At 39.3% G+C, this 26,100-nt stretch overlaps 1 protein-coding gene across 3 annotated transcripts in view; it reads right to left on the minus strand.

The window, feature by feature from the left end:
* AKAP7 (A-kinase anchoring protein 7) overlaps positions 1 to 25,158 on the minus strand; it is a 144,317-nt gene extending 119,159 nt beyond the window's left edge. For 2 of the 3 annotated variants that reach the window (XR_003521662.1, XM_027603462.1), the window contains exons 1-3: positions 25,015 to 25,158; positions 18,719 to 18,850; positions 3,484 to 3,623 (exon numbers count right to left, since the gene is read on the minus strand). Coding sequence is in view for 2 of the 3 variants with exons in the window: in XM_027603462.1 (XP_027459263.1) it covers positions 3,484 to 3,623; positions 18,719 to 18,850; positions 25,015 to 25,033 (291 nt within the window). In the remaining variant the exon portion in view is untranslated. The remainder of the gene's footprint in view (positions 1 to 3,483; positions 3,624 to 18,718; positions 18,851 to 25,014) is intronic. The other variant, XM_027603461.2, reaches the window with a different exon arrangement.
* Between the last annotated feature and the right edge of the window lie 942 nt (positions 25,159 to 26,100).

Below are 26,100 nucleotides of genomic sequence, written 5' to 3' on the forward strand. Positions count from 1 at the left end.
AAAACATTAAATTATTTGGTTTCCAGATCCCTTGAAGCCTGCATTCCCCATAACTACCAGTCACCCTACCCTCAAATGATGGCTGTTAAACTTGTATTATGAAACCACCTTATAACACTGTATTTCTTATTTGTAAATTATTGTAAATGTTTTGGTGTAACTTGGTATGCTACAAACACATTTCCAGCCCTGAAATGACAGTATTTTCTGTGTGTATATTTCTACTCCTGCCAAGTTCTGCTCTAGGTACTGGGAATGAGCCGAAGAACTTTGTGCAGAAGATGAACACGTTCAGGTTGCAAGGATGATAGACCCCAAAAGGAAAGCTATGAGAGCCTGGTGGTGGCAGGGTGGGGGTGACCAAGGCAAGGTGGTCACCAGTGAAGAGGTCTGAGCTGAGATTATGGCATTAACAAAACCAAGAAGAGAGGAAAGAAAACTCCCAGACAGAAAAAGCTTTCTCTGGGGGCAGAGGGAACTTGGCAAATTCAAGGCCAGAGGGGCTCAAGGAGAAGGAACAAGTACCAAAGTGGAGAAAGCTGAACCACGCAAAACCTCATAGAACACGGTAAGGCCTCTGTCTTTGTCCCAAAACCAACAGGAAAAGAGTGAAAGATATAAGCAGGTGGGTGACACGTCCAGATTTGGGGTTAGAAAATAATTATCACCTCCCTTTTACACCTAAAGAAATGTAATCTACAGACATGAAGTCACCTGACCTACGTCCACAGCAAGTTTGTAGCCCGATGGTATTCAGACAAGGCCTGTGGGACTCCAGAGCTGCACTCCCCCTCCTTTCTACACAACCACCCAGACAGTGGGAAGCAGAAACAAAAACTATGGCAGCTTACAGGGCGAAAACTAAAAGCCGTAGACCATTCTCTCTCTTCCCCTTCCTCAAGGCACTTTTGTGGCCCAAATCCTGAACTAAGTGGCAGAAGGAAAGAATTTCTCGACCCCCTTTCATCTTCATCCCCTTCCCCACCACAATCACCCCACTGATCTTCACTGGAAGAGGAAGGGGGCCAGAAGGAGGCGAGGAGAGGTAGGGGACATGAAGGGGACACCAAGCTGCCGTTCAGACTACCACAGGAGCCACGGACGGAGGAGTGAAGGGAGACAGACTACAGGAAGGGCCTAATTAAAGCAACTTACAGAAGTGCTTCCCAAACTTCCATACTGATGGAGTGCAGTGGAACAATCTCTACGCTGTAAAGCAAAGTAAGGAACCTGGGGTCTCTTCCAATCACAAATCGTGTGTCTGTGGGAAAGTCACTTTGCCTGTTTCACATTCTGGGTCCTAAGGAATTGGCTTTGGACTGATCAGTTAAGCAGCATCACCCCTCTTCTAACTCCCATATGTGCAGATGATCCTAAATTTCAAAAGAAAACCTGTCCAAATAACTCATAGGTATTTTAATGCACTATATAATATGTAACATAATAGATAATTGCTCATGATATTAAACTCTGTGTCACCTAAACACTTTTAAAGACTATTGTACTGTTAACCCACCACTCTTAACTGGTGTGTTCCAGTAAAATCAAAATCTAATTCATTACTGCATTAAATTCTAAAACCCTGGGGCGCCTGGGTGGCTCAGTCGTTAGGCGTCTGCCTTCAACCCAGGTCATGATCCCAGGGTCCTGGGATCGAGCCCCACATCAGGCTCCCTGCTCAGCGGGAAGCCTGCTTCTCCCTCTCCCGCTCCCCCTGCTTGTGTTCCCTTTCTGGCTGTGTCTCTCCATTAAATAAATAAATAAATAAATAAATAAATAAATAAATAAATAAATAAAATTCTAAAACCTTGTATTGCTAGGTAATAGAAATTCTCTTTTTATGTATCTTCTCTCCCCAGCTAAACTGTGGTTTCACGGACTAGAATTTCCTGGAATGCATAAATAATATTTATTTTTTCTTTTGATATTTATTCATTTGATTTCAATTTCATTTGCTTTAAATACTTTGCTTTAAAAATTCATTAGCATCCCCCAGAAACATTCTAGTTAAATAAAGGGAGAAACAAATGCAAAATGTGCCTAGTGTTAAAAAGAAAACCACAGGCCCAAAATGGAGTCACATGTTAAGAGCCCCATGTCAGCCCACCCAAGACTTAACACCTAACCTAACTGTCCCCCCACGAACGTAACCAGTCCACAAGGAATTTCCTCGTCAGCACCTTCCATGGGAGGGTGACCTTATCTAAAACGATGGATTCTTTGCTAATAGTTTCCTTCTTTCCTCTCCCTCTCTACCTTTAAAACCCTCTCCTTTTCTGCAGCCTGATGGAGTACTTTTCTCTCTGCCACATGAGATATTGCCCAATTCATGACTTGTTCAATAAAGCCAACTGGATCTTCAAATTTACTCGGAATTTTTGTTGTTTAACACTAGTAAAAGAGTTCATAGTCCACAATCAAACAGAAATTCCGATCTGCCTCTCAAATTGCACCAATATGTGAAAACAATCAATCTTCCAAGTGAGCTGTTCTTTCCCACCTCACCGCTCTAGCAGTTTTAATCAGATACTGTAGCTCTCAGCTACGTACAAGAGTTTCTTAGTTTGGGCCAATCAACTGGTCCCATTTCCTATTATTCATACCACATTAATTTTTCAGATTTTTAATAGATTTAACAGATTTAACTCTGCCCAAGTTATCACGCAATATTAAATCGGCACAACAATGAGTAATTTTTAAAGAAACTGTGTTGCAATAATCATCGCCTTACACAGGACTAAGCAGCAAGAAATCCTACTTTACTTTCCTAGCAGAGATCTCAGAATCCTCTTTTTCTACCTGGTCACTACTCTCTGCTTCTGAAAGGTTCCCCCATTGTGGCGAGCAAATGCCTAGAGAGAACCACACTTGACATGCCATCTGGCAACGCTTTTCAAAAGGCTTTTGCAAAATTATTATTTAAATATGGTTTTTTAAATAGTATTTCTCAAAATTACTGTTTAAATAGATTCTATTGTTTAAACAGGATTATTTCTTATATAGCCCAACTAAAATGCCACCAAAGACACTTAAGGGCTGACAGCAAATGGGCTTACAAGCATTTAATGTACCTTAAATCTAATTTAAAATAAAACTTTATAGTAAAATAGTTTTTTTAAAAAAATAGCACCTCTAAAAAACAAAACAAATGAATAAACAAACAAAAAAGCAGAAACAAATCCATACATACACAAAGAACTGACGGCTGCCTGGGGGAGAGGGGTGGGGGGATGGGCAGAATGGGAGAAGGGGAGTGGGAGGTACAGGCTTCTAGTTATGGAATGAGTAAGTCACAGGGATGAAAGGAACAGCAAAGGGAATACAGTCAATGGTATTGTGATAGCGTTGCATGGGGACCGATGGGAGCTACACCACCCGTGCGACAGTGAGCACGGCACAATATAGATCGTCAAATCACCATGCTGTAGAACTGAAACCAATGTAGCATTTCATGTCAAGTATACTTCAATTTAAAAAAAGCACCTCTTTGTTGGTGATCGGAATGGATAGGAAATAGTTGGGTTGATAATCTTTTTGCTTTTTTTTCCTCTTCTTTATTTGATCTTTACTGATCCGTTCATTTTCTTTACTTCTCTCCCAATTTGTGTGAGGTACATCAGTGACTAGAGGGAAAAAGTCAAACAATAATATGTCTGATGTATTTCAACAAAGATAATTTAGTCAAAAAAAAAAAGGAAACAAGCACTACATAAGTAGCAATCATTCATAATACTCATTTTGAAGTCTAAAGCAGGAGCTAGGAAAGTATTCTGTAAAGGAACTCAGAGTAAATATTTTAGGCTTTGCAGATCATATGGTCTTAGTCAAAACCACCCAAGTCGGCTGTAGACACAGAGGATATAGTTGTGTTCCAATAAAACTTTCTTTACAAAGCAGATAGTTAGCCAGATTTGGCCCACGATCTAAAGCACAACCAACAGCCATCCTCTCTCCCAGGACCCTGGGATCATGACCTGAGCTGAAGGCAGACATTGAGTTTTATTTCCCAATTTTTTTTTCCCCATCTTTGGGATCAACTCTAAGAGACCCCAGTGATCATCACACACAATGCCTCGGAAAGGACTGTGGGAAGTCTGAGCTCAACCAACGGCACAATGCCCATGTGCCTACGCAAGCCTGAACTCATTATACATGAGGAAACAGAAGCGCAGAAACACTTTTAAAAACTGTTCAATGTCACAGAGTCAAATCTGGCATTTAAACCTTTTAACTTTCTCCTTCTAGTATGTTTTCTACTGGCTCAAACCGCTTCTCTGTTGAAGTTCTGCAAAACCAAAGGGCAGAAGTAATTTTCCTTATTCTGTTGTTCTTAAAAATTTTTTTTTTTTATTTGTAAGTAATCTCTACACCCATTGGGGGGCTAAACTTACAACCCTGAAATCAAGAGTTGCATGCTCCAGCAACTTATCCAGTCAGGCACCCCTACTGTTCTTTAAAATATTAAGAGTAGGGGCACCTGGCTGGCTCAGTCAGAGAAGCACGTGACTCGATCTTGGGGTCATGAGTTCAAGGCCCACATTAAGTGTAGAGATTACTTAACAATAAACAAACTTTAAAAAGATTTTTAAAAAATAAAAAAATTAAGAGTAAATAATGTTTAAATAAATGTCACAAATAGTATTTTAGTGCTAACTTCTAAGAAAATTAGTAGAGTATGCTTAAAACTTAAAAACTAAAGGTTTGCAGAAACAGACAGGAGTAACATACTCTAGGAGTAACATACACTTGTGACATCTAGAAGGTAGGGGTAAGTTAAGAGCAAGGTAACCTGGGTAATAAGTCTAACTATATCATTATGAGTTAGGGCAAAATTATCTGGTATGTTTGTGCATCCATTTCACTACCATGTTTCTCAACAATATACCTGATGATTAACATGGTTAAAATGATATATCTTCACAAACAGAGAACATGTGTTTGAAATATAAATTATTATCAGCTTCTTGTATACATGTAAGCTAGTCAGAACTTTATAAATTCTATCACTAAGAAAAAGTTTGCCGCATTCTCATCTGTATCATGAGCATCATTTGAAGTGCTTCATATGATGCCATTGGGTTTTATTTCCCATGCAATTCTTTAAATATGGAAAATCAAATCAATATGTTGTCGCGCTGCTTGTAATTTTAGACATCTAAGAAACTGTCCTACAGTTGATTATAGTAACAAACCTACTAATTTTATTTTATTTTATTTAAAGATTTTATTTATTTATTTGACAGAGAGAGAGAGAGACAGCGAGAGAGGGAACACAAGCGGGGGAGTGGGAGAGGGAGAAGCGGGCTTCCCGCGGAGCAGGGAGCCGGATGCAGGGCTCCATCCCAGGACCCTGGGATCATGACCTGAGCCGAAGGCAGACACTTAACAAATGAGCCACCCAGGCGCCCCTAAATCTACTAATTTTAAACAGAGCCACAAAATATGCTAATAAAATACCATATATATTTTAAAGCCACGTCTGAATACATTTCTAGCCCACCTCCACCTGCTCTTAGTAAACCAGTACTCTAGAAATGGAAACCAATTTTAATATAGTCTGGATCAGAGTTTGTGGGTTGGAATCCTGTCCCCAGCCCCATTTACTAGCTGTGAGATCTTCAATTAGTTACAAGAACTCTCTTTACTTCAGTTTCCTCCTCCATAATTTGAGAATAATAATAGTAGCTACCTCACAGGGCCATTTTTTGAGTGAGTTAATACATGAAAGCTCTTAGACTACTTCCTGGTACAAATTAAGCACTATCATTTTCTATTATAATTATGAGATGTTACCCAGAGCTAAACAGAATTAGGGAGATAAATGTGTATCTGCTAACATCATTTAGAAGACTCCAAAAAGAAACGGAGATGAAGTATAAACTATCTGTTGTTTTTCACCATCCAGACCACTTATACTCTCTATGATCATGGAAAATGAATAACAATCTTGAGCAGTTTTTAAAAAATTAAAGATAACACTGAAAAATATTTCTAAAGCAAAACACCCACTTTTTAAGGTAAAATCACAAACCAATTCTAAATAAGTTCCCAGCATCCTTCCTTATATATCCAATTATCCAAATCCGGACACAGGGCTAACCCCAAGCAGCACTGGAAGCTGGACAGTGAAGTTACCAACCTATGCCTCTGTGGGGAAAGTAATCTATGAAAGGAAAAGCACGGGAACAACTGCTGGTGAGGCAACTAGTAATGTGCGTTTCAGCCCTGCAGAGGCGGCACTAGATGGTGAAAAGAGCAATGACCCCAAAGACTAGTCTTCCAGCAAGCATCTTTCCATCAAATCACTTCATTTCCCTACCTGAAACTTAAAAAGTTGGCCAGTCCATACAGAATAGCTTATTCGAGGTCTGAGGCATAAAATATACCAGAAGAGCCTGGATCTTCAAAGACTCCTGGCACCATGTCAATTTGAAAGTCCCCTCACTGGCCAAAGATGGCACAATTACAGCATCAGATAGAATAATAACTTCAGTGGTGTGAAATACATCAACTACGCTTAAATCCATCAGTTCATTATGATACTCAAAGGAAAAATTAAAAACAAAACTCACAGGTCACCTTTGGATCTACAAATTTGGTGATAAAAGAGAAAAAAAATCAAGCATTTATCCTGCTTTTCCTTATAAGCAAAGAGTCATACAGGGAATCAAACAGTTAACTAAGGGAAAGTTCTTCTTTATAGAAATGTTCAGCTAGTAATTCAAAAAGACAGAGTTAAAACATCATTATTTTGAAACCCTTAACAGAGTAATGGATCAATCCAAAGATTATCAATGGATGATCCATTAAATGGAAAGCTGATGGGGAATTTTAATGGGTACATCAAGTGACAAGATGGAAAGCCACTGATAAATCTTAACATCACAAAAAGGCAAGACAACCAAACATCATATGCCTCCTGATGTCACACAATAGGAAATTCATAGCATTTTTGCAGCTTTCTTGCCAACATTCCAAAACTTAATCGAGATTCCTTAGTCTACCAGTTTACTGAAATACAAAGGACAGAGAAATACATTAAATGACCATAATATAGGTACATCAATACAGCCTGATTTCTTCAATAAACACACACACACACACACACACACACACACACACACACACACACACACACACAAAGGGAGATCTATAGATGAAAAAAGAAAACTGAAGAGACTTGTCAATCAAATAAAATGTACAGACTTTGGTTCCTAATTCAACAGTTTTAAAAAAAATTATGACACAGAGAAATGTGAATACTGACAGAATATTTGATGACATTAGGAATTACTCTCATTTTTTGTCATGGGATAGATATTTTGGATATGCTTTTTTAAAAAATTCCTTATCTTTTAAAGATACATACTAAAGTATTTACAGATAAAATATATCTGGAATATACTTCAAAATAATCCACAGTGAGGAAGAGGTGATAAAGAGATGAGGCTCGGTCTACTACTCTACTTTTGAATATGCTTGAAAGTTTCCATAATTAAATATTTTTTAAAAAACAAAAACAAGAATTAGGGGCAGGTACAGGAGTGGGAGAGCTAGATAATCTCTATCTAGTCTCTTCTAGTTAGTTTTCTCTCATCTGTGGTAAAGGTACTAATTTAACACCTGTACCAATTAGGACATTTCATGGTGAAATTAGATAAAAAATGGTGTCCAGTGGTGCCTGGCAAGCTCAGTTAGAAGAGCATGTGACTCCTGATCTTGGGGTCATGAGTTGAAGGCCCATTTTGGGTGTAGAGATTACTAAAATAAATGAATAAATAACCTGAAGAGGAAGGTGAAGAAGAGTGTCCAAATTAATAATACAGCTGATTTTATCACCTCTAGTTCATTTCAAAATTAATATAGTAGAAAGAGAATCCTGAACCTATAGTCTAGTTTTTCTTGTTTTTCTTTTTTCAAACTGCTAGTATCAACCTACAAGTGGGTTATGAAATCAACTTAGAAGATAATCTAAAAGCACTTTTTTAAAACCTGGAATGGAATGGAATGGGGTGGAAGGTAATGAAATGGAATAAACAGAATAGACTACTATTAGAATGCAGAAGAGGATAGAACGCAAGTAGTATAGTCGTACGTTGTTTATGGCAGATACGAGCACTGCTCCACGTCGGGGTTTCTGCACACACGTGTACTGGGTGGCAATGTAAAATGTATCCTTAGTATGAACTAAGACACTGAATCATTTCTGCTGTATTTTACTCAATATGAACAGACTTAAAAACATGGTATTTAGGAGACCACGAGGCTTTTAGCTTTTTAAGTTGTTTTATACCTTATCTGTTTAAAACTAAAATGTTCTTCCTGTAGCGACTTATTTTTGCCATTTCAAACATTGCGTAAGTCCATTTTACAGACATCCAGAGAAGGAACACCATAATTTCGGAAGACAATAGTTATAATTATATAAAAACTCTTTAACAGTTCTGGTATCGGGGCACCTGGATGGCTCAGTCTGTTGAGCCTTTGCCTTCGGCTCAGGTCATGATCACTGGGTCCCGGGATCAACCCCACATCGGGCTCCCTGCTCAGTGAGGAGCCTGCTTCTCCCTCTCCCTCTGCTCCTCTCCCTGCTTATACTATCAAATTAATTAATTAATTTAATTAAAAAAAATTCTGGTATCATGAGAATGACATAGTGTAAAATCCCAATTCAAAATACAACCTCTTAAAAATAAACCAACCTCTTGGTAAAAATAAAGACATAGAGGGTTTTTCTAAATTCCCTTAGCTCTCTCTAATCTTACCCATAACTATTTAACTTTCTTTTCAATTGGATTATCTAAAATTTTCTTTTGTGGGGTGCCTGGCTGGCTCAGTTGATGTAATTTGCTATTGTTCTTTTAATTTACTTTTTATGAAAATAATAATGAACAAAGTATTCATGTAATATCTAGTTTATAAATAAAAGCATTAAAGATCAGTGATCACAGAAGCAAAACAGAGAACACTTTGGCCATGCGCCCTGGATCTTTCACTGGACTGGAGCTCATAACCTCATCTCATAAATTTAATTTATTACACTGGTGATAATTTTCATAATGTTAATTTCATAATGTTTTGTTATGAAAACTGTTAATTTTCATAATGATTTCCATTACCATTTCAATGTGCTCTAATTAATCTCGTCTTATAAAGGCTACAATTCTCTGATCCATGCATTTGTTTATCCAAAGCACATGTCATTTTATGCAAATTATCTAATTTTTCCTTAAGTTTTATTCCTTCAAAAAAAACTACAAGAGAATGAATTATGGGAGAAATTACTTTAATTAGGTAGTCCATCTGTTATTGTTGGTTGACTGTTTTCACATTTCCTCTTAGCCAAAAGGCTGGGAACAAACTAGATTCTTTGTTTTGATAATCTTCTCTTTTTTCCTTGTTCTGTAGGCAGTCAAAATCTTTGAAGTAATCATTCTTTTTTTTTTAAGATTTTATTTATTTGAGAGAGAGAGCAAGCGAGAGAAAGCACAAGTGGGGAGGAGAGGGAGAAGCAGGCTCCCCACGGACCAAGGAGCCCGATGCGGGGCTCGAACCCAAGACCCTGGAATCATGACCTGAGCCAGAGGCAGTCACTTAACAGACTGAGCCACTCAGGCGCCCCTGAAGTAATCTTTCTTAAAACTCCTGAATTTATGACTTATAATATTATGTTCTCCATTTCATAGCATTATTCCCCCTTATTGAGTAATCTTTAACAAATTAATAAAATTTTCTTTTAAAAAATTTTACATCCCTCATTTTCTCTGAGGATTAAATAAAAAAAATATAAAGCAGTTAGCAATGTGCTGAAAGCATTCAATAATATTATTATAAAATATTGCTCTCAAGATGAAAATTTGTTTAAATATTTAATTTAGCAAGTACACTTAGGCAAAAAATTTTGATGAGATTGATGAAACTTTACATGTCTTAACAAGTTAAATCCTCCCAACTCCTGAAATAGCTACAATTATTATGCCAATTTTATAGATAATGAAATTGAGCCTAGACATTTGCTCAAAGGACACAATAAGAAAGTGAAGGAGCATGGTGCTGGAACACTGGACAGCTACATGCAAAAGAATGAAACTGGACCACTTTCTTACACCATACACAAAATAAACTCAATTGGACTAAAGACCTAAATGTAAGACCTGAAACCATAAAACTAAAAGAAAACACAGGCAGTAATCTCCTTGACATTGGCTTTAGCAACATTTTTCTAGATGCCTGAGGAAATTAACTATTGGGATCACACCAAAATAAAAAACTTTTGTACAGCAAAGGAAACCATCAACAAATGAAAAAAGCAACCCACTGAATGGGAGAAGATATTCGCAAATGATATATCCAGTAAGGGGTTAATACCCAAAATATACAATGAACTTGTACAAATCAACACTAAAAAAAAAAAAAAATTAAAACATGGGCAGAGGACCTGAAGAGACATTTTTCCAAAGACATACAGGTGGCCAACAGACATGAAAAAATGCTCATCATCACTAATCATCAGGAAACTGCAGATCAAAACCACAATGAGCTATCACCTCACACCTGTCAGAAGAGCTAGAATCAAAATGCCAAAAAGTAAGTGTTGGCAAGGATGTGGAGATAAAGGATCCCTCGTGCACTGTTGGTACGAATGTAGATTGGTGCAACCACTGTGGAAAAGAGTTTGGAGGTTCCTTAAAAACTTAGAAATAGAAATACCATATGATCCACATGCAAAAGAATAAAGGGTGTTTATCTACTAGAGGGTGTTTATCCAAAGAAAATGAAAAGCTAATTTGAAAAATATATGCACCCCTATGTTTATTGCAGCATTATTTACAATAGCAAAGATATGAAAACTCCCCAAATGTCCACGGATATTTGAATGGATAAAGAAGATGGAGCATATACACACAACGGAATGTTACTCAGCCGTATAAAAGAATGAGATCCTGCCATGTGCGATGATGTGGATGGACCAGGAGGATATAAGTTAAGTGAAATAAGTCAGACAGAGAGAGACAGATATCAGATGATTTTACTGTTTTTTTACATGTGTAATGTAAAAAAACAAAGAACAAAGAAACAAAGGGAAAACAGATTTTTTTTTTTAAGATTTTATTTATTTATTTGACAGAGAGAGACACAGCGAGAGAGGGAACACAAGCAGGGGGAGCGGGAGAGGGAGAAGCAGGCTTCCCGCTGAGCAGGGAGCCCGATGCGGGGCTCGATCGCAGGACCCTGGGTTCATGACGTGAGCCAAAGGCGCCCTGGGAAAACAGATTCTTAAATACAGAGAACAAACAAACTTGCCAGAGGGGAGGGGAGGATGGGTGAAATAGATAGATAAAGTGGATTAAGAGGTACAAACTCCCAGTTATAAAATAAGTAAGTCATGGAGTTGAAAAGTACAGCACAGGGAATAGAGTCAAAATATTGTAATTATGTTGTATGGTGACAGATGGTGACTACATGTACCATGATGAGCACAGAACAATGTACAGAATTGTTGAATCAGTATGTTGCATACATGAAAGTAATATAATGGTGTATATTATACTTCCAAAAAAAAAGTTTTTAAATCTATTTATTTATAAAGTAAGCTCTACACCCAATCTGGGGCTTGAACTCACAACCCTGAGATCAAGGGTTATATGCTCTTCCAACTGATCCAGCCAGATGACCCCAAAAAAAACTTTTTAAGAGAAAGTGTAAAACCCTGACAATCTGACCCCACAGCCGTAGCTGTAACCACCATAGTTTAACACTATTAGGAAGTGTAGGAGTAACATTAGTGGACAGGATCAAAGAGGAAAAAGTTTATCCAGCTCTCTATTTACTGAGTCAATGAAGCTTACACCTTTAAAAGCAAGTTTTTAAGCACATTTACAAATTCTAATTGTATTTTTTTCTTTTCCATCTTTTTTCAATTTTTTATTTAACTAGTTAGTTAACATACAGTGCAATATTGGTTTCTGGAATAGGATTCAGTGATTCATCACTTACATACAACACCCAGTGTTCATCATAACAGGTACCCTTCTTAATACCCATCACTCATCCATCCCCCACCTACCTCCCTTCATCATCCCTCAGTTTGTTCTCTATAGTTAAGAGTCTCTGGGGAGCCTGGGGAGCTCAGTCAGTTGAAACATCTGACTCGGTGTCAGCTCAGGTCATGACCTCAGGGTCCTGGGATTGAGCCCCACGTTGGGCTCCCCACTCAGCAGGGAGCCTGCTCGTCCCTCTGCCCCTCCTCCTGTGTGCTCTCCCTCTCTCTCTCAAGTAAATAAAATCTTAAAAAAAGAGTCTCTTTTATGCTTTACCTCCCTCTCTTTTTTCCCCTCCCATATGTTCATCTGTTTTGCTTCTTAAATTCCACATATGAGTAGAATCATACGATATTCATCTTTCTCTGGCTTATTTCACCTAGCATAATACACTTTACCTCTATCCACGTTGTTGCAAATGGCAAGACTTCATTCTTTTTGATGGCTGAGTAATATTCCATTGTGTATATGTGTATGTGTGTGTGTGTTTATATGTACATGTATACATATATATATATACACATCACATCTTCTTTATCCATTTATCAGTCGATGGACATTTGGGCTCTTTCCACAGTTTGGCTAATTGTATTTTTTCATAAAAAGAATAAAAAACACTCACAAAATTTGAAGATTAGACAAAAGGAACCAAAAAATTACTCATAAACCCACTATCTTAACACAACCACTATGAATTCTGGTGACAGGTCACATAAAGTATTTATACAATTGTAAACAAACACCCATACTTTTTTCCCCCATACTTTTTCACTTTGCATTTTAGGTAGGAAATATTTCTTGTAAGATAGTTTTCAGAAAAATTATTTTCGTACTTACTCCCTAATCTTGGACATTTGGGGGTTTTTCCAATATTTTTACTATTTAAAAGATGTTGTGGGCTCCTGGGTGGCTCAGTCGATTAAGCATCTGCCTTCGGCTCAGGTCATGATCCCAGGGTCCTGGGATTGAGCCCCGCATCGGGCTCCCTGCTCGGCGGGGAGCCTGCTTCTCCCTCTCCCTCTGCCTGCCGCTCTGCCTACTTGTGATCTCTCTCTCTCTCTCTGTCAAATAAATAAATAAGATCTTTAAAAAAAATAAAAAATAAAAAAATAAAAGATGTTGTGACACATATATTGATGAATAATTTTTTTTTCTGCAAGTAAGACTATGTCCTTACATTGGGAATCCCTGAGTCTGAACATTGCTTGAGACCCCAACAAACTACATTCTAAAAGGACTTATAAAGTACACTGTCACAAGCAATGTAGACATGACATTAAAATCACTGAGTATTATTTTGAAAAGGTATTGCCAATCTGGTAAGTTACAATCGTATTTTAACATGCATCCTTTATACTTCTGAGGTTGGATAACTCTCCATACATTTATGTACTAAATGAATTTTATCTTCTACATCCTTTACCCAGCACCAATAGTACCTGCTACACAGCAGGCATTTAATAAATGTGTGTTGAATGAATTAATATATTCACTGGGCTTTTCCAATTTATTTGTTTTCTTGTGTGTGTTTGTGTACGTGTCTTTAAAGGAAAAAGATGTAAAACCTTACAAATACAATACAAAGATTTTACATCTTTTTCCTTTAAATATTGAGACAAATATTTGCCTTAAGCCCCTTCATAAAAATCTGGAATATGTACTCCATGCCTCCCCAGAGATGACACAGAACATAATTTACCTTTTTTTCTAAGTTTATTTTTTTAGTAATCTGTACACCCAACATAGGGCTCAAACCCATGACCCTGAGATCAAGAGTCATATGCTCTTCTGACTGAGCCAGCCGGGAGCCCCTACTTCATCCTTTCTAAAAATTGATTCAGGAGGGGTGCCTGGCTGGCTCAGTCAGTAGAGCATGCAACTCTCGATCTCAGGAGTCGTGGGTTCGAGCCCCATGTTGGGTGAGAGATTACTTAAAAAAAAAATAAAAAAAATTAAAAAGCAGGGGCACCTGGGTGGCACAGTCGGTTAGGCATTCAACTCTTGGATTTCAAGACTCAAGTTACAATCTCAAGGTTGTGAGATCAAGCCCCACATCAGGCATCACACTCAGTAGGGAGTGTGCTTGGGATTCTCTCTTTCCCACTCCCTCTGCCCTTCCCCCATTCTTACATGTGCACTGTCTCTCTCAAATAAATAAATCTTTAAAAAAAAATAAGAAGTTAAAATTCACTCAAGATAATCACTTACTGTACCAGATATTGACATTCAATCTTTATTTGATATATTTTTCTATTAAAAAAAAAATCTTTTAGGGAAAGGTAGGTTTCATTTGATATTTTAAAATACTTAAGAGTTAAAGTACTTTTGGGCGCCTGGGTGGCTCAGTTGGTTAAGCGACTGCCTTCGGCTCAGGTCATGATCCTGGAGTCCCGGGATCGAGTCCCACATCGGGCTCCCTGCTCGGGAGGGAGTCTGCTTCTCCCACTGACCCTCTTCCCTCTCGTGCTCTCTGTCTCTCATTCTCTCTTTCTCAAATAAATAAATAAAATCTTAAAAAAAAAAAAAAAAGAGTTAAAGTACTTTTTTAAAAAATACAACTTAATGGTATTAGTTAATAAATAAGTAACAAAATAATAATCTCCCATATCTTTAAAATCTCTAATAATAACAAGGTTAGAATTCTGTATGAGGTAAAATAAGAATTATAACTTTGATATAAGACCTGAATTCCACTTATAAAAGACATAGGACTAAAAAAAAAAAAAAAAAAATCACTCAAATATTTTATTTTCAATCTTGATTTAAATATAGCTTGATAGTTACAGACTATGATTCTCTCGAGAGAACTGAGTCAATTAAACTAAAGCTCTCCACAGATTTATACTCCATGGGAAGTACAGTAAGCTATTCCTACCAGCAGAATGACTCTTCATTGTAAACTCTTGTTCAACTTTCAGAGGCAAGACTAACAGCAACTCTAAGCATTCTCTGGATGATTTGCTGGGTTTCTATATATGACACTTCCACCTTGTAAAAAGAACAGACCCATCCAGGCCCAGGTCAACAACTCATTAATGTTATATTTTCTCCCAGAACATGTTGCTCAGGTTGTACTGCTTCTTCAACGTTTCTAAAAGATTTTCTTTTGCACATAAATTTGGATATTTTATTTCCAATGTGTATATTTATATTCTAGTATATATAATTCTAATACAACTTATATTTAATTCAACATAATATTCTAATACATTTTATATTCTTCGTTTTAAGTAGGCTCCACACTGGGCATGGAGCCCAATATGGGGCTTGAACTCGTGACTCTGAGATCAAGACGTGAGCTGAGATTAGGAGTCAGTCAGATGCTTAACCAACTGAGCCAGTTGGTGCCTGCACCCCGAATACATTTTATATTCTACCATAAAATTCTAGTAAAATAGTCTCTTCTCAAAAACAAAACTAACAAAAAATGTAAAGACCCATTTCAGCCAACCAAACCACAAGACACCTACTCATGATAGCACCCACACTAAAGGTAACACAGTTGGCAACGAAGACACTCTGAACCAAGCATTTGGGGAGGAATTTTCTTATTGGCAAGGATTCTCCTTCCCACGATGTTCTTGTTAGCAGTACTTTCCTCATTGCTCTGCCAGGGTTTCTATCAGCAAGAATTTCTTGGCAGTTAAGTCACAATTTTCACCCACCAAAGGAAACTGAAAGAACCAAAGGCAACAACCAGCAACTTGAGAATTTTAAGGTTGTTGTCTACCACAGTCCAGTAAATTGATTAAATTTCCATGTTACTAAATGTAAGAGAAAGCCACATTAAGTCCATTCAAGCCACAAACCAGTTTTCCTGTGTTTTGGATACAAACACTATTACTCCGTCTATCTTAAGTTTAAGAGTTGACAACAAAACTCCCAGTTTCTGTGCATTTCTATAAAAAAATCTCATTTCACAAAAACTAGTAATTTCAAGTTGCAAAGAATTTTAGTATTTGTTTCTAGTGTCTTAGTAAATGCTATTGTAAAAAGGAGTGAGAACGAGTTGTCCCCAAATAACTGAGGGATATGTTTCAAAGCTTTTGTAAATAGCATTTGTGCATTGTTTTACATTTTAATTGCCCTCTTACACACATTATCTACTCTGATCTGTACAGCAACACTGTGAGGTAAACAAGAGGAACTTACCCACAGTCCACAGTTGAAAAGCCCAGCTCATACAGTTTAAGTGTCCAAGGTTACATGAGTAGAAAATGAAATAACCAAAACTCAAAACACAAGTTTTCTGTTTTTCTCATACCACACTGACTGTGTGTAAAGTGGAGCTTGGAATTTGAAATCTATCTTGCCACAAAAATAATACGGTACATGGTGGTTTGGAGTCTAAACTAATCCACAAAGACCTCTTATTCACAAAGACTGAACTATTAAAAAGTAGTACAATGCTATACAGCTAAAAATGGATTTGCATGGACTGACCTGAGCTCCTAACTTACACAGACAACACCTCTTCAGTAATAAATATAACCTATACCACAGAGAAAAGATCTTCTTGTATAAACAATTGGCCAATCTTCCCAATGCCCATCCTCTAAAGAAGGAGCTCGACCATTCAGAGCAAGAAAGGAGTGCAGAGCCACAAACACATCCCCTTCCTTCTTTCTGGTCCCAGTGGCCACTGTTTCTCCCCACCAGTGGAGATAAAATACAGCAGCTTCGGAAATAGTATTTGCTCTCTGGGATTCTTGCAGTTCACCGTCAGTCCCAAGTAGAAGCTGTTTGTTCAAACAGACAAGCTCTGTGTCAGGTGGTTAAGTCCCAAGCACCTAGAGCTGGCATGGTGAACAAGTTTTAGAGCACTCCAATGGGAATGATTCAGATTAGAATGAGGCTCAGGGACAGGAAGGCTGGATGGGAGATGCCCATCACAGGCATGTAGGCATGATTATTCAGGAAAATTCTTCGTTATTTTATACCCAAATTAGAGAAAGTGATGAAATCAGAAAGAAGTGACTGCATTTTTTTAGATATATTCATTTTATTTGCTCAAAATAAAAGAGGAATCTGTACTTGTCCATCACTCCATAGAAAATCCAGAGGATCGGGTGCCTGGGTGGCTCAGTTGGTTAAGCGACTGCCTTCGGCTCAGGTCATGATCCTCGAGTCCCGGGATCGAGTCCCACATCGGGCTCCCTGCTCAGCAGGGAGTCTGCTTCTCCCTCTGACCCTCCCTCCTCTCATGCTCTCTCTCTCTCTCTCATTCTCTCTCTCAAATAAATAAATAAAATCTTTAAAAAGAAAGAAAGAAAATCCAGAGGATCAGTTAAGTACAAGGACAGTTAGTATAGAGGAAAGAACCTTGGAGAGTTCATACTTATCCACCAGGCATTCACTCTTTTCTTTTTTTTTTAAATAATGTATTTAAATGAAATGCTTTTTTTTTAAGATTTTATTTATTTGAGAGAGAGAGAATGAGAGATAGAGAGCACAAGAGGGAAGAGGGTCAGAGGGAGAAGCAGACTCCCTGCTGAGCAGAGAGCCCGATGTGGGACTCGATCCCGGGGCTCCAGGATCATGACCTGAGCCCAAGGCAGTTGCCCAACCAACTGAGCCACCCAGGTGCCCCCAGGCATCCCCAGGCATTCACCTTTTTTTTTTTTAAGATTTATTTATTTATTTGAGAGAAAGAATGAGAGAGAGAGAGAGAGCATGAGAGGAGGGAGGGTCAGAGGGAGAAGCAGACTCCCCGCTGAGCAGGGAGCCAGAGGCGGGACTCGATCCCGGGACTCCAGGATCATGACCTGAGCCGAAGGCAGTCGCTTAACCAACTGAGCCACTCAGGCGCCCCCAGGCATTCACTCTTATCAAACCCCCAGGAAGGCCTTCCAGGATACCCACTACCACCACATCCAGGCCAGACGCCTCTCTGATACAGCCTTGCCCCATGTAAGCCCACAGCATCATGTACAGCCTTCGTTTCATGAGATTATAGCTGTTCAGAGAAAGGTCGAAAGAATCAGAAATCACAGATTCTGTAGGTAATTCTTTTCTTAAAAAAAAAAGGATTTATTTATTTGAGAGAGAGAGAGCACACGCACAAAAAAGGGGGGAGGGGCAAATGGAGAGGGAGAGACAGAATCTCAGGCAGATTCCACCCTGAGAGCAGAGCCCAAAGGGAGGCTTGATCCCACAACCATGGGATCATGACCTGAGCCAAAACCAAGAGTCTGACACTCAACCGAGCCACCCAGGTGCCCCTAAATAGTCTTTTCAATTATGTGAATTTAGCTAATTAACTTCTCTAAGTCTCATCTTTTTCTTAGATGAAGAGATAGAACTATTTTTTTTTTTTCAAACTACCGCCAGGCTTTATTGCTCAAAATGCAAGCTAAACACGGAGAGTAAATGAGGACCCCAAAAAGACAAGAGTTCAGATCCACGGAGGCAGGAGTGGGACTGGTGGGATGTTCCTTGCAAGGCAGCACTCCACACTGGGGGAGACCAAACCATTTTCTTTTGGATCCCCCAGTTACAGAACCCCAGCCAAGATAAAACTGTATCAAATCATAGCAAGGTTCTTCATAAGACTGCAAAGCAAGTGGCAAAGAGTATATAATCAATAAACATTTGTAGAATACATTGGTGGTTTTGCCTGTTTTCTATTCACAAGTAACCCGGATAATAGGCAAATCTGTCTCATTTTCAGTACTTACTTCCACAATCATCTTTAATATCTATAGTGGCAAATGGCATGTCTATCAGAGAATCCATAGCATTAGCTTCAAATTCTTCTGACGTTTCTTCTTCTCTTGATACATTTTCACACTCACTGGAATTTATTCCTCCTTTATCAAAAAGAAAAATGTATTATCTAACTTATTTTTTTAAAATTATATCCTAAACTAAAACAAGTCAACTGAATTCAATATAAATTAACATCTGTTGAGAAATGATACTTGTATTCAAATATATTGTAAAGCTATATAAACATTATTTATACCATATTCTACATTTCTATAAATGCACTTCTATGTTAAACAGTCTTAATAATTTTCTGAAGTACAATATTCAACTTGGGGTTAGATGAACACTGAGTTAATCAACAATCCCTAAGATCTTTTATAGCTATATTTTCTTAACTCTAACACTACATTTTTTCCACATACTTTTGAAAACAAATCAACAAAGTTTTGTCAGTCTCCCTCACATTTTTAACAATATCATGTATGTTTTCATTTGTACAAGTTCTGACCTTTATTTTTTTCAATAAAGACTTTTAAATTTTTTCTCTCCATTATTCTATAACATTGGAAATTCATGGCTCTAAATATGCATGGTTCTAAATATGCTTTCCTAGAAATTCAATGATTAAAAAGCAAAAGATTTTATACTTCCCCTGACAGCCCTGAACTATTTGCTAATATTAAAGACACTTGTTAATATTAAAGCCACATTTCACATTTGGTCTGTTTTCTAGTTACGGGGGGGAACAATCATATACCTCGGGTGGAGGTTAAGGGAAAGAGGGTGTCTGTTTAAACTGATAAAATTGCTAAATGTATCAGTAGGTGGTCATCCCACTACCATTATTTTCCATGCTTTTACTGACAGAACACAAATGTCGTCCGAACTAGGACTGAACAAAATCTTGGGATAATTGTATAATTTTTACCCTATGTATTTCCTGAAGACTAATTTACCATTAAAGGTATTAATGAAGTCATTTAATTCTTTCTGTTGTTGTAACCCTCTATTTTCAAATATAATACCTAAACCACATTCCATTAAGAATATGGCTTACAACATACAACATAACTATCATGAAAAGTAACAGTAAACATGTATACCAAAAAAATCTAAATTTTTATTGCAATTTGAGTGACCTCTATTCTCACGCACACCACACACACGCACATACACACGCACATTTTCTAGATAAAAGCAAAAAAAATACAACAAAAAGAATTATATATAAATTAGTCATGTTCGATACCAAAACAAAAAAAGTGATAGTACATTCTTAATAATGATACTATTTATTTATCAAGTATGAGTGCCTGGCAAACAGTGTTCAACAAATATTAGTTTACTATGAGCCTAATCACAGACTTACAACTATTTGACATATGTGAAAACAAGTAAATGTTTCCTCTCTATTTTTATGTTTGCACTGAAAAATATAAATGCAGTTTATACCTAAACAAAAATTTTAATAGATCAATACATATCCTGTACCTTTGGGCACATGCAGCTACTCATAAAGAATCATCACTGACCACGAAGCTTACACTTGAAAAGGTAGCAACAAAGAGTATTTGGGCAGTTAAATATGCACAAAGCCGAATGAAAATCAGAACAAAATGAAATAATCCCAACTTTTGTTTTTCTCTATTGTATTCTTAATCTAAAAACTTATTACTAAGTTCTGAAGATCGAATGTACAGCATGGTTACTGTAATTAATACTGTACTATATACCTGAAATGTGCTGAGAAAGTAGACCTTCAGCATTCTCACCAAAAAAAAAAGGAACTATGTGAGGTGATGGATGTTAATTAACTTGACTGTGGCAATCATCTCGTAATATATATTTATAAAAAATCATCACACTGTACACTTTACGTATATACAGTTTTATTTGTCAATTACATCTCAATAAAGCTGGGAGGAAGAAAAGAACTCAGTGATATGAAATTGGCCCATTAACACTGGCATTTCAATTGTAGCTCTCAAGTCCCTGTGCCCCTCAGAAACATACTGGATTCCTGGCAATACGCAGAACGGCCTAAGAGGCTGACTTCTGTGCTCTAACCACATACTGTGAAGGCAAAAGGAAGACTTGAATGGCATGATGAATTAACTCTTGTCATTTTTTAAATGAAAAAAGTTATTGAAATACTTTTAGTTTATCTTGAGCTCCATTAACCAATAGTTAGAGAACAAGTGCTCTGTGGATCACTCTGGCTATACCAAAAGCAGAATCAGGAAGGAACAATGGTCACTGGTAACAACAGTGGCATTTGGATAATGATACAAGGCAAGCTGGCTGCTATAACAGAAAGGGTTTGGTGCCAGAAATTAGGAGGCAGATATTCTAGTGTTGTGTGCTGTCGCCTCACTAACTGTGTGATCCCAGGCAATTCATAGGAACTCTCCAGGCCCCACTACGTATCTCCTCTTCTAGATGACATCGTTGTCCTGGTTGAAAAATTCTAAATCCTGGCTGCACTTTAGAATGACCTGAGCTGGGCGCCTGGGTGGCTCAGTTGGTTAAGCGACTGCCTTCGGCTCAGGTCATGATCCTGGAGTCCCAGGATCGAGTCCCGCATCGGGCTCTCTGCTCAGCAGGGAGTCTGCTTCTCCCTCTGACCCTCTTCCCTCTCATGCTCTCTATCTCTCATTCTCTCCCTCTCAAATAAATAAATAAAATCTTAAAAAAAAAAAAAAATAGAATGACCTGAGCTTTTTAAAATTACCAGTGTCTGGGTCCCACTCCAGACCTATCAAACTGGAATCTCTGGACATCACAGAGTAGCTGTGGGTATTTTCTTGAAGCCTCACAGAGTGATTCTAATGTCCAACGGAAGTCGGAAAATCATTGCTCCCAAAGATCCCCTTTCATTTCTTCCAAACTTCAATCTTCACCAGACCAAGAGATTATGTTAACAGTTGAGAATAATCAACTTAAAAGTAAAAACTCAGATCTGCCGTTTCCTGCTAGGGAAAACTTTCCTGATCCCCAGCTCAGGGCTGAGGCAGGCAATCCCATCTCCTTCCCAGGACCTAGTGCTTCCTCCAGTCACAGGACAAACACATGTAGGCATCCATTTGTCAGTCTTCTCCATCAGACACTAAGTTACAGTGATCACATAGTCTACCACCCAAACTGGGACACCTGTGAAAGTGAAAGGGGGCATTTTCATAATTACACCCCCATCGATAAGTACGGCCCCCCTAGTCTAAGTTTCTTAAGTGCCACGTCTTATCTTCATTTGATTCCTCAATGCCTAGTACAGTGTTCAGCTCACAGCTGGTGATCAGTACATTTGTACTGCATGACTGGATACAGGTAAGCACACATTTGAGAGTGGTTAATATTCACTCAAGTTACACTGCAGTACAGCTGTCCCAATGCCCAAGAAAAACTCATTCCTGGTGTTTAAATGGCAGCTTCAGCACATCAGTTTCTCATTTTCACAGGATGATGAAGGAAAGGTACTATTATCCCATTTGACATAAATAAAAGGTGAAGGATATTAGTACTTGCTCAATATCACTCTCCATCTTGTCAAATAAAGCATATATAAACTCTTGAATGCAATGTTATGTCAAAATCAACAGCCTAGAACTTGAAATACAAACTTTGTTCCATGAAACTACAGAATAATAGAAACAATTTTGTAGATATGAATTATTAACTCAGAAAAAAGAGAATGCCACTCCCAAATAACTTCAAAAATTGCTGGTCATTCTCTAGCGCAATGTTTCTCAACAGAGTTCAAATCTGGAAGCCTTCCTCCAGTTCTCTAAGCTCCACTGTTTGGGCAAAGGTGACAGACGGCACTGAAAGACATCCATCGTAACTGCACTTTCTACAGAAGCTGGAAGCATGTTGCTTTTGAAAAACTGCCTTAAAATAACAGACTCTTAAATAAAGCATTTAAACCATAAAATGGTCATTTGGAGTACTAAAAATGTGGCCTAACTAGAGTCAAAATAAAATTCTATCTTTTGCACAAATCCAAATACCACGACAGCTAACACTTAAGTATGTAGTAACAGTAGGCAGAGCGGGAAGCACTGTATAGAAAATGACTCATTTAATCCATACAACCATATGCTATCAGGGAGGTACTATTAACTTACTGGTTTTACAGACTAGCCAATTAAGTAACTTGCCCGAGGTTACAGCTAATTTTGGGGCTGGAATTCGAATCCTGTCACTCTACTGAAAAAACTTTTTTCTGGCCACACACCCCGCTGCCTCTCAACATCCGTAGTTTATGGAGCTGTAAACTGAGGGAATGCTTTCAGAAAACACTCTGAAGCTATGAAAATGTTCTTACGAACATATCTGTATCTATCACATATGCTGACCTAGACTCGCCACAGCTTTGTTTAAAGGAAAGTGGAACAACTTAAATGCCCAATAACAGAGAAATAAATGAAGCACACTCACTCTAATGACAACTACAAATAATGGCTATAAAGACTGCGACAACCGAAAAAAGTTTCTAACAAATATTGACTTTTTAAAAAGCAAATACAACATTGCATATCTTCTGTCATTACAATTATATAGACAAAGTCTAAAGGATATAAATTATTTCTAATGCTGACCTAGCTGTACTCAAAATATTTGTATTTTTCCTCATTCTGCTATTCCAATATTTTATTTATTTATTTATTTGACAGAGAGACATAATGAGAGAGGGAACACAAGCAGGGGGAGTGGGAGAGGGAGAAGCAGACTTCCCGCAGAGCAGGGAGCCCGACACAGGGCTCGATCCAAGGACCCTGGGATCATGCCCTGAGCCAAAGGCAGATGCTTAACGACTGAGCCACCCAGGTGCCCCTATTCCAATATTTTAAATAGAATATTACTTTTATAAAAAGGATTAATGCATACATTTAAAATATATTATAAAACCGTACATTAAGTATACACTACTATTCAAATATATGTGCACTTCAGCAAATGACTTTATATTAAAGACAGGCCAACAGACGAAAAAAGGACAGTTTTGCCCTCTGTCACACAAAATGCAAGCTTCCTATTTGGATAATAAAATATGACTTCATTAAGTAAGACTCTTCTGTTCACTCTACTAGGTATATCTGGGAGGTATGTTCCCCAAGAACCAATGGAAAGGGTCCCTGCCATCCATGCTAGTGAGGGCTTAGCCACTAAAAATAACAGCATCTTACATCTAGATAAGTGTTGAGCTGTGTGATAATCAAGTCAGCTTTGGTTTCCTCTTCATAAAAAGAGAACAAAAATACAATCCACTACTAGAAAGAAATGGACAGAATGTTAATACTGGGTGAAAAGGAACATAGGGACACAGTAAACTCCAAAAACATCTTAAGCTTTGCCAACCAAGTATGAGTAAGGAAAAAGGCCCAGATAATGTTACCAGTATCCTGAACTTCAAGGCCACACACGAAGCACAGAGCCAGGGTGTGGGTCTCCTTTCTCCCTGATAATCCCCCACCCACTCTCTATGCCCTCCAAACCCACCCACGAGTCTTAATCATTCATTCCCATAATGATTGTACACCTATTTCTATTCGTTACCGGCTATCATGTAACACATTCTAACATTTTAAGGCTCTTTCTCTTTGTATGCGTTTATACTACAAAAAGCGTCTCGCAGATGAGCCTTTTCTCTAATTGGTTTTTGGTCTCTTTCCCCCAAGTCCAACCCCTCACTAGCTCCACCCACAAAGTTCCGTTCACAATAATGCTGACCTAAGCTGGAAATGAATTCTGGGCCCTACTACAGATTTGGCGCCAGTTTAAAAGAGGTCATTTCCACACCTAGAATAAACTCCTAAATGAAACAGCGCGGTGGCTCAGATCTTTAAGGTCTGGGATAGACGACGAAAACCGAGACTTTTCTGAGTTCACTGACCACACAAACACCATGAGTGGGGGGGCTTGAAATTGGAACTGAAGGTCACAAGATCAGAAAGGGGGAAACAAAAGTGAAACTTGGGGCAGGTTTGCACCCCTCGCCTCCCGCCACGCCAAGAGCGCGCGCACTGGAACGCGGGGTTCCAGGCAGTCCGGGGCACGCCGGGTTGCGCGGTGTTCCTCGGCGCGGCCCGGAGTCCCGCCGGTACAGAGAAGAGAACGCGAGCGCGGCGGGCGTGAGGTCGCGCTCCCCGCGCTGGGGACGCCGGCGGGGCGGCGAGGCCCGGCCCTCCCCGAGGCTGAGCGCTGAGCGGGGACCAACGGCCCCCGGCTGCGGCCGCCCCACCCGGCCCGCTCCGCAGCCCGGGCTCACCGGCTCCGGGGCGCTCCATGGCGGCGACGCTAGCGGACAACGCGTCTGGGCGGGCGGCGGCGGCGGCCAAGCGAGGCGGCCGGGAGCCGGGCGCGAGGCGGAGGCGGAGACCGGGGCGGAGCCCGGGGCGAGCCGGCGGCGCGCGGAGGCGGGGCGGGGGGCGGTGGCCGCGGGGGACGGCGCGGGGGCCTCGGGCAGCGGCGAGCGGGCTGGCGGAGGCACCGAGCCCCCAGAGCCGCAGCGCCCGAAGGAGCTGCATGGCCAGACCGGACGCCGGGAAGCGGCGGAAGAGGCCGGCCGCTTCGCCGGTGGTACCCGGATTGGTGCGTCCGACGCCAGCCCCGCGCGGGGGGGGGGGCGAAGGGGTCGCCGCGAGGGGCGCTCGGTCCCCGGCTGAGCTCCAGATCGGGAGGCCTCCTGCGGCCTTTGGGAGCCCTCAGTCACTTCCCGTGGCGCGGCCTTTCCCGCCCCACGGTTTGAGATTAGGATAAGATTGGGACCTGCCTGCAAGCATTCCATGGCGGTCTTCTAAGGATCCGTGTGTTTAGTTTTGCAAACAGCTTTCAAAATAGTTCTGATTACAAAATATTTGGAAAGAGCAAGATGTACAAGAATGAGACCATGTCCTTCTGTATAAATGTCTTATTTACTTTGCTTTTTTTTTTAAAAAGCAAATTTGGCAAAGCCTCGAATTTTTAACAATGGTTTTCTGCCTAGAAATGGAAACCAGCTAATTGATATTTTGCAGATTAAAGCACTGGTACGAGTAAAATGGGAGAAAAAGCAATTTACTTAATTGGGGGGGCTGACCTTGGAACAGAATTCTACTGAACTTTTAAATGCAAAGAAGCCACGCAGTAAGAAAAATTAGGTGCACCCCTCAAATTAATGTAGCCTATTTCGCAAATACCGCTTGACTGATCTTGAATGCATCCTAGAATAGGAATGGAAGCAAAGAGGACCTTGGCACAACCACGATAGTTGACATAAAGACCATGCACAGGAAGTAATAAAGCTTGTTACTCTGATTCTAAAATGATTCTAGCAAGTTGAGTATATGATTTGCACACTCATAGCAATTATGGG

Source organism: Zalophus californianus, chromosome 7 (genome assembly GCF_009762305.2).
Source record: "Zalophus californianus isolate mZalCal1 chromosome 7, mZalCal1.pri.v2, whole genome shotgun sequence".
In the NCBI taxonomy this organism is placed as follows: Eukaryota; Metazoa; Chordata; class Mammalia; order Carnivora; family Otariidae; genus Zalophus; species Zalophus californianus.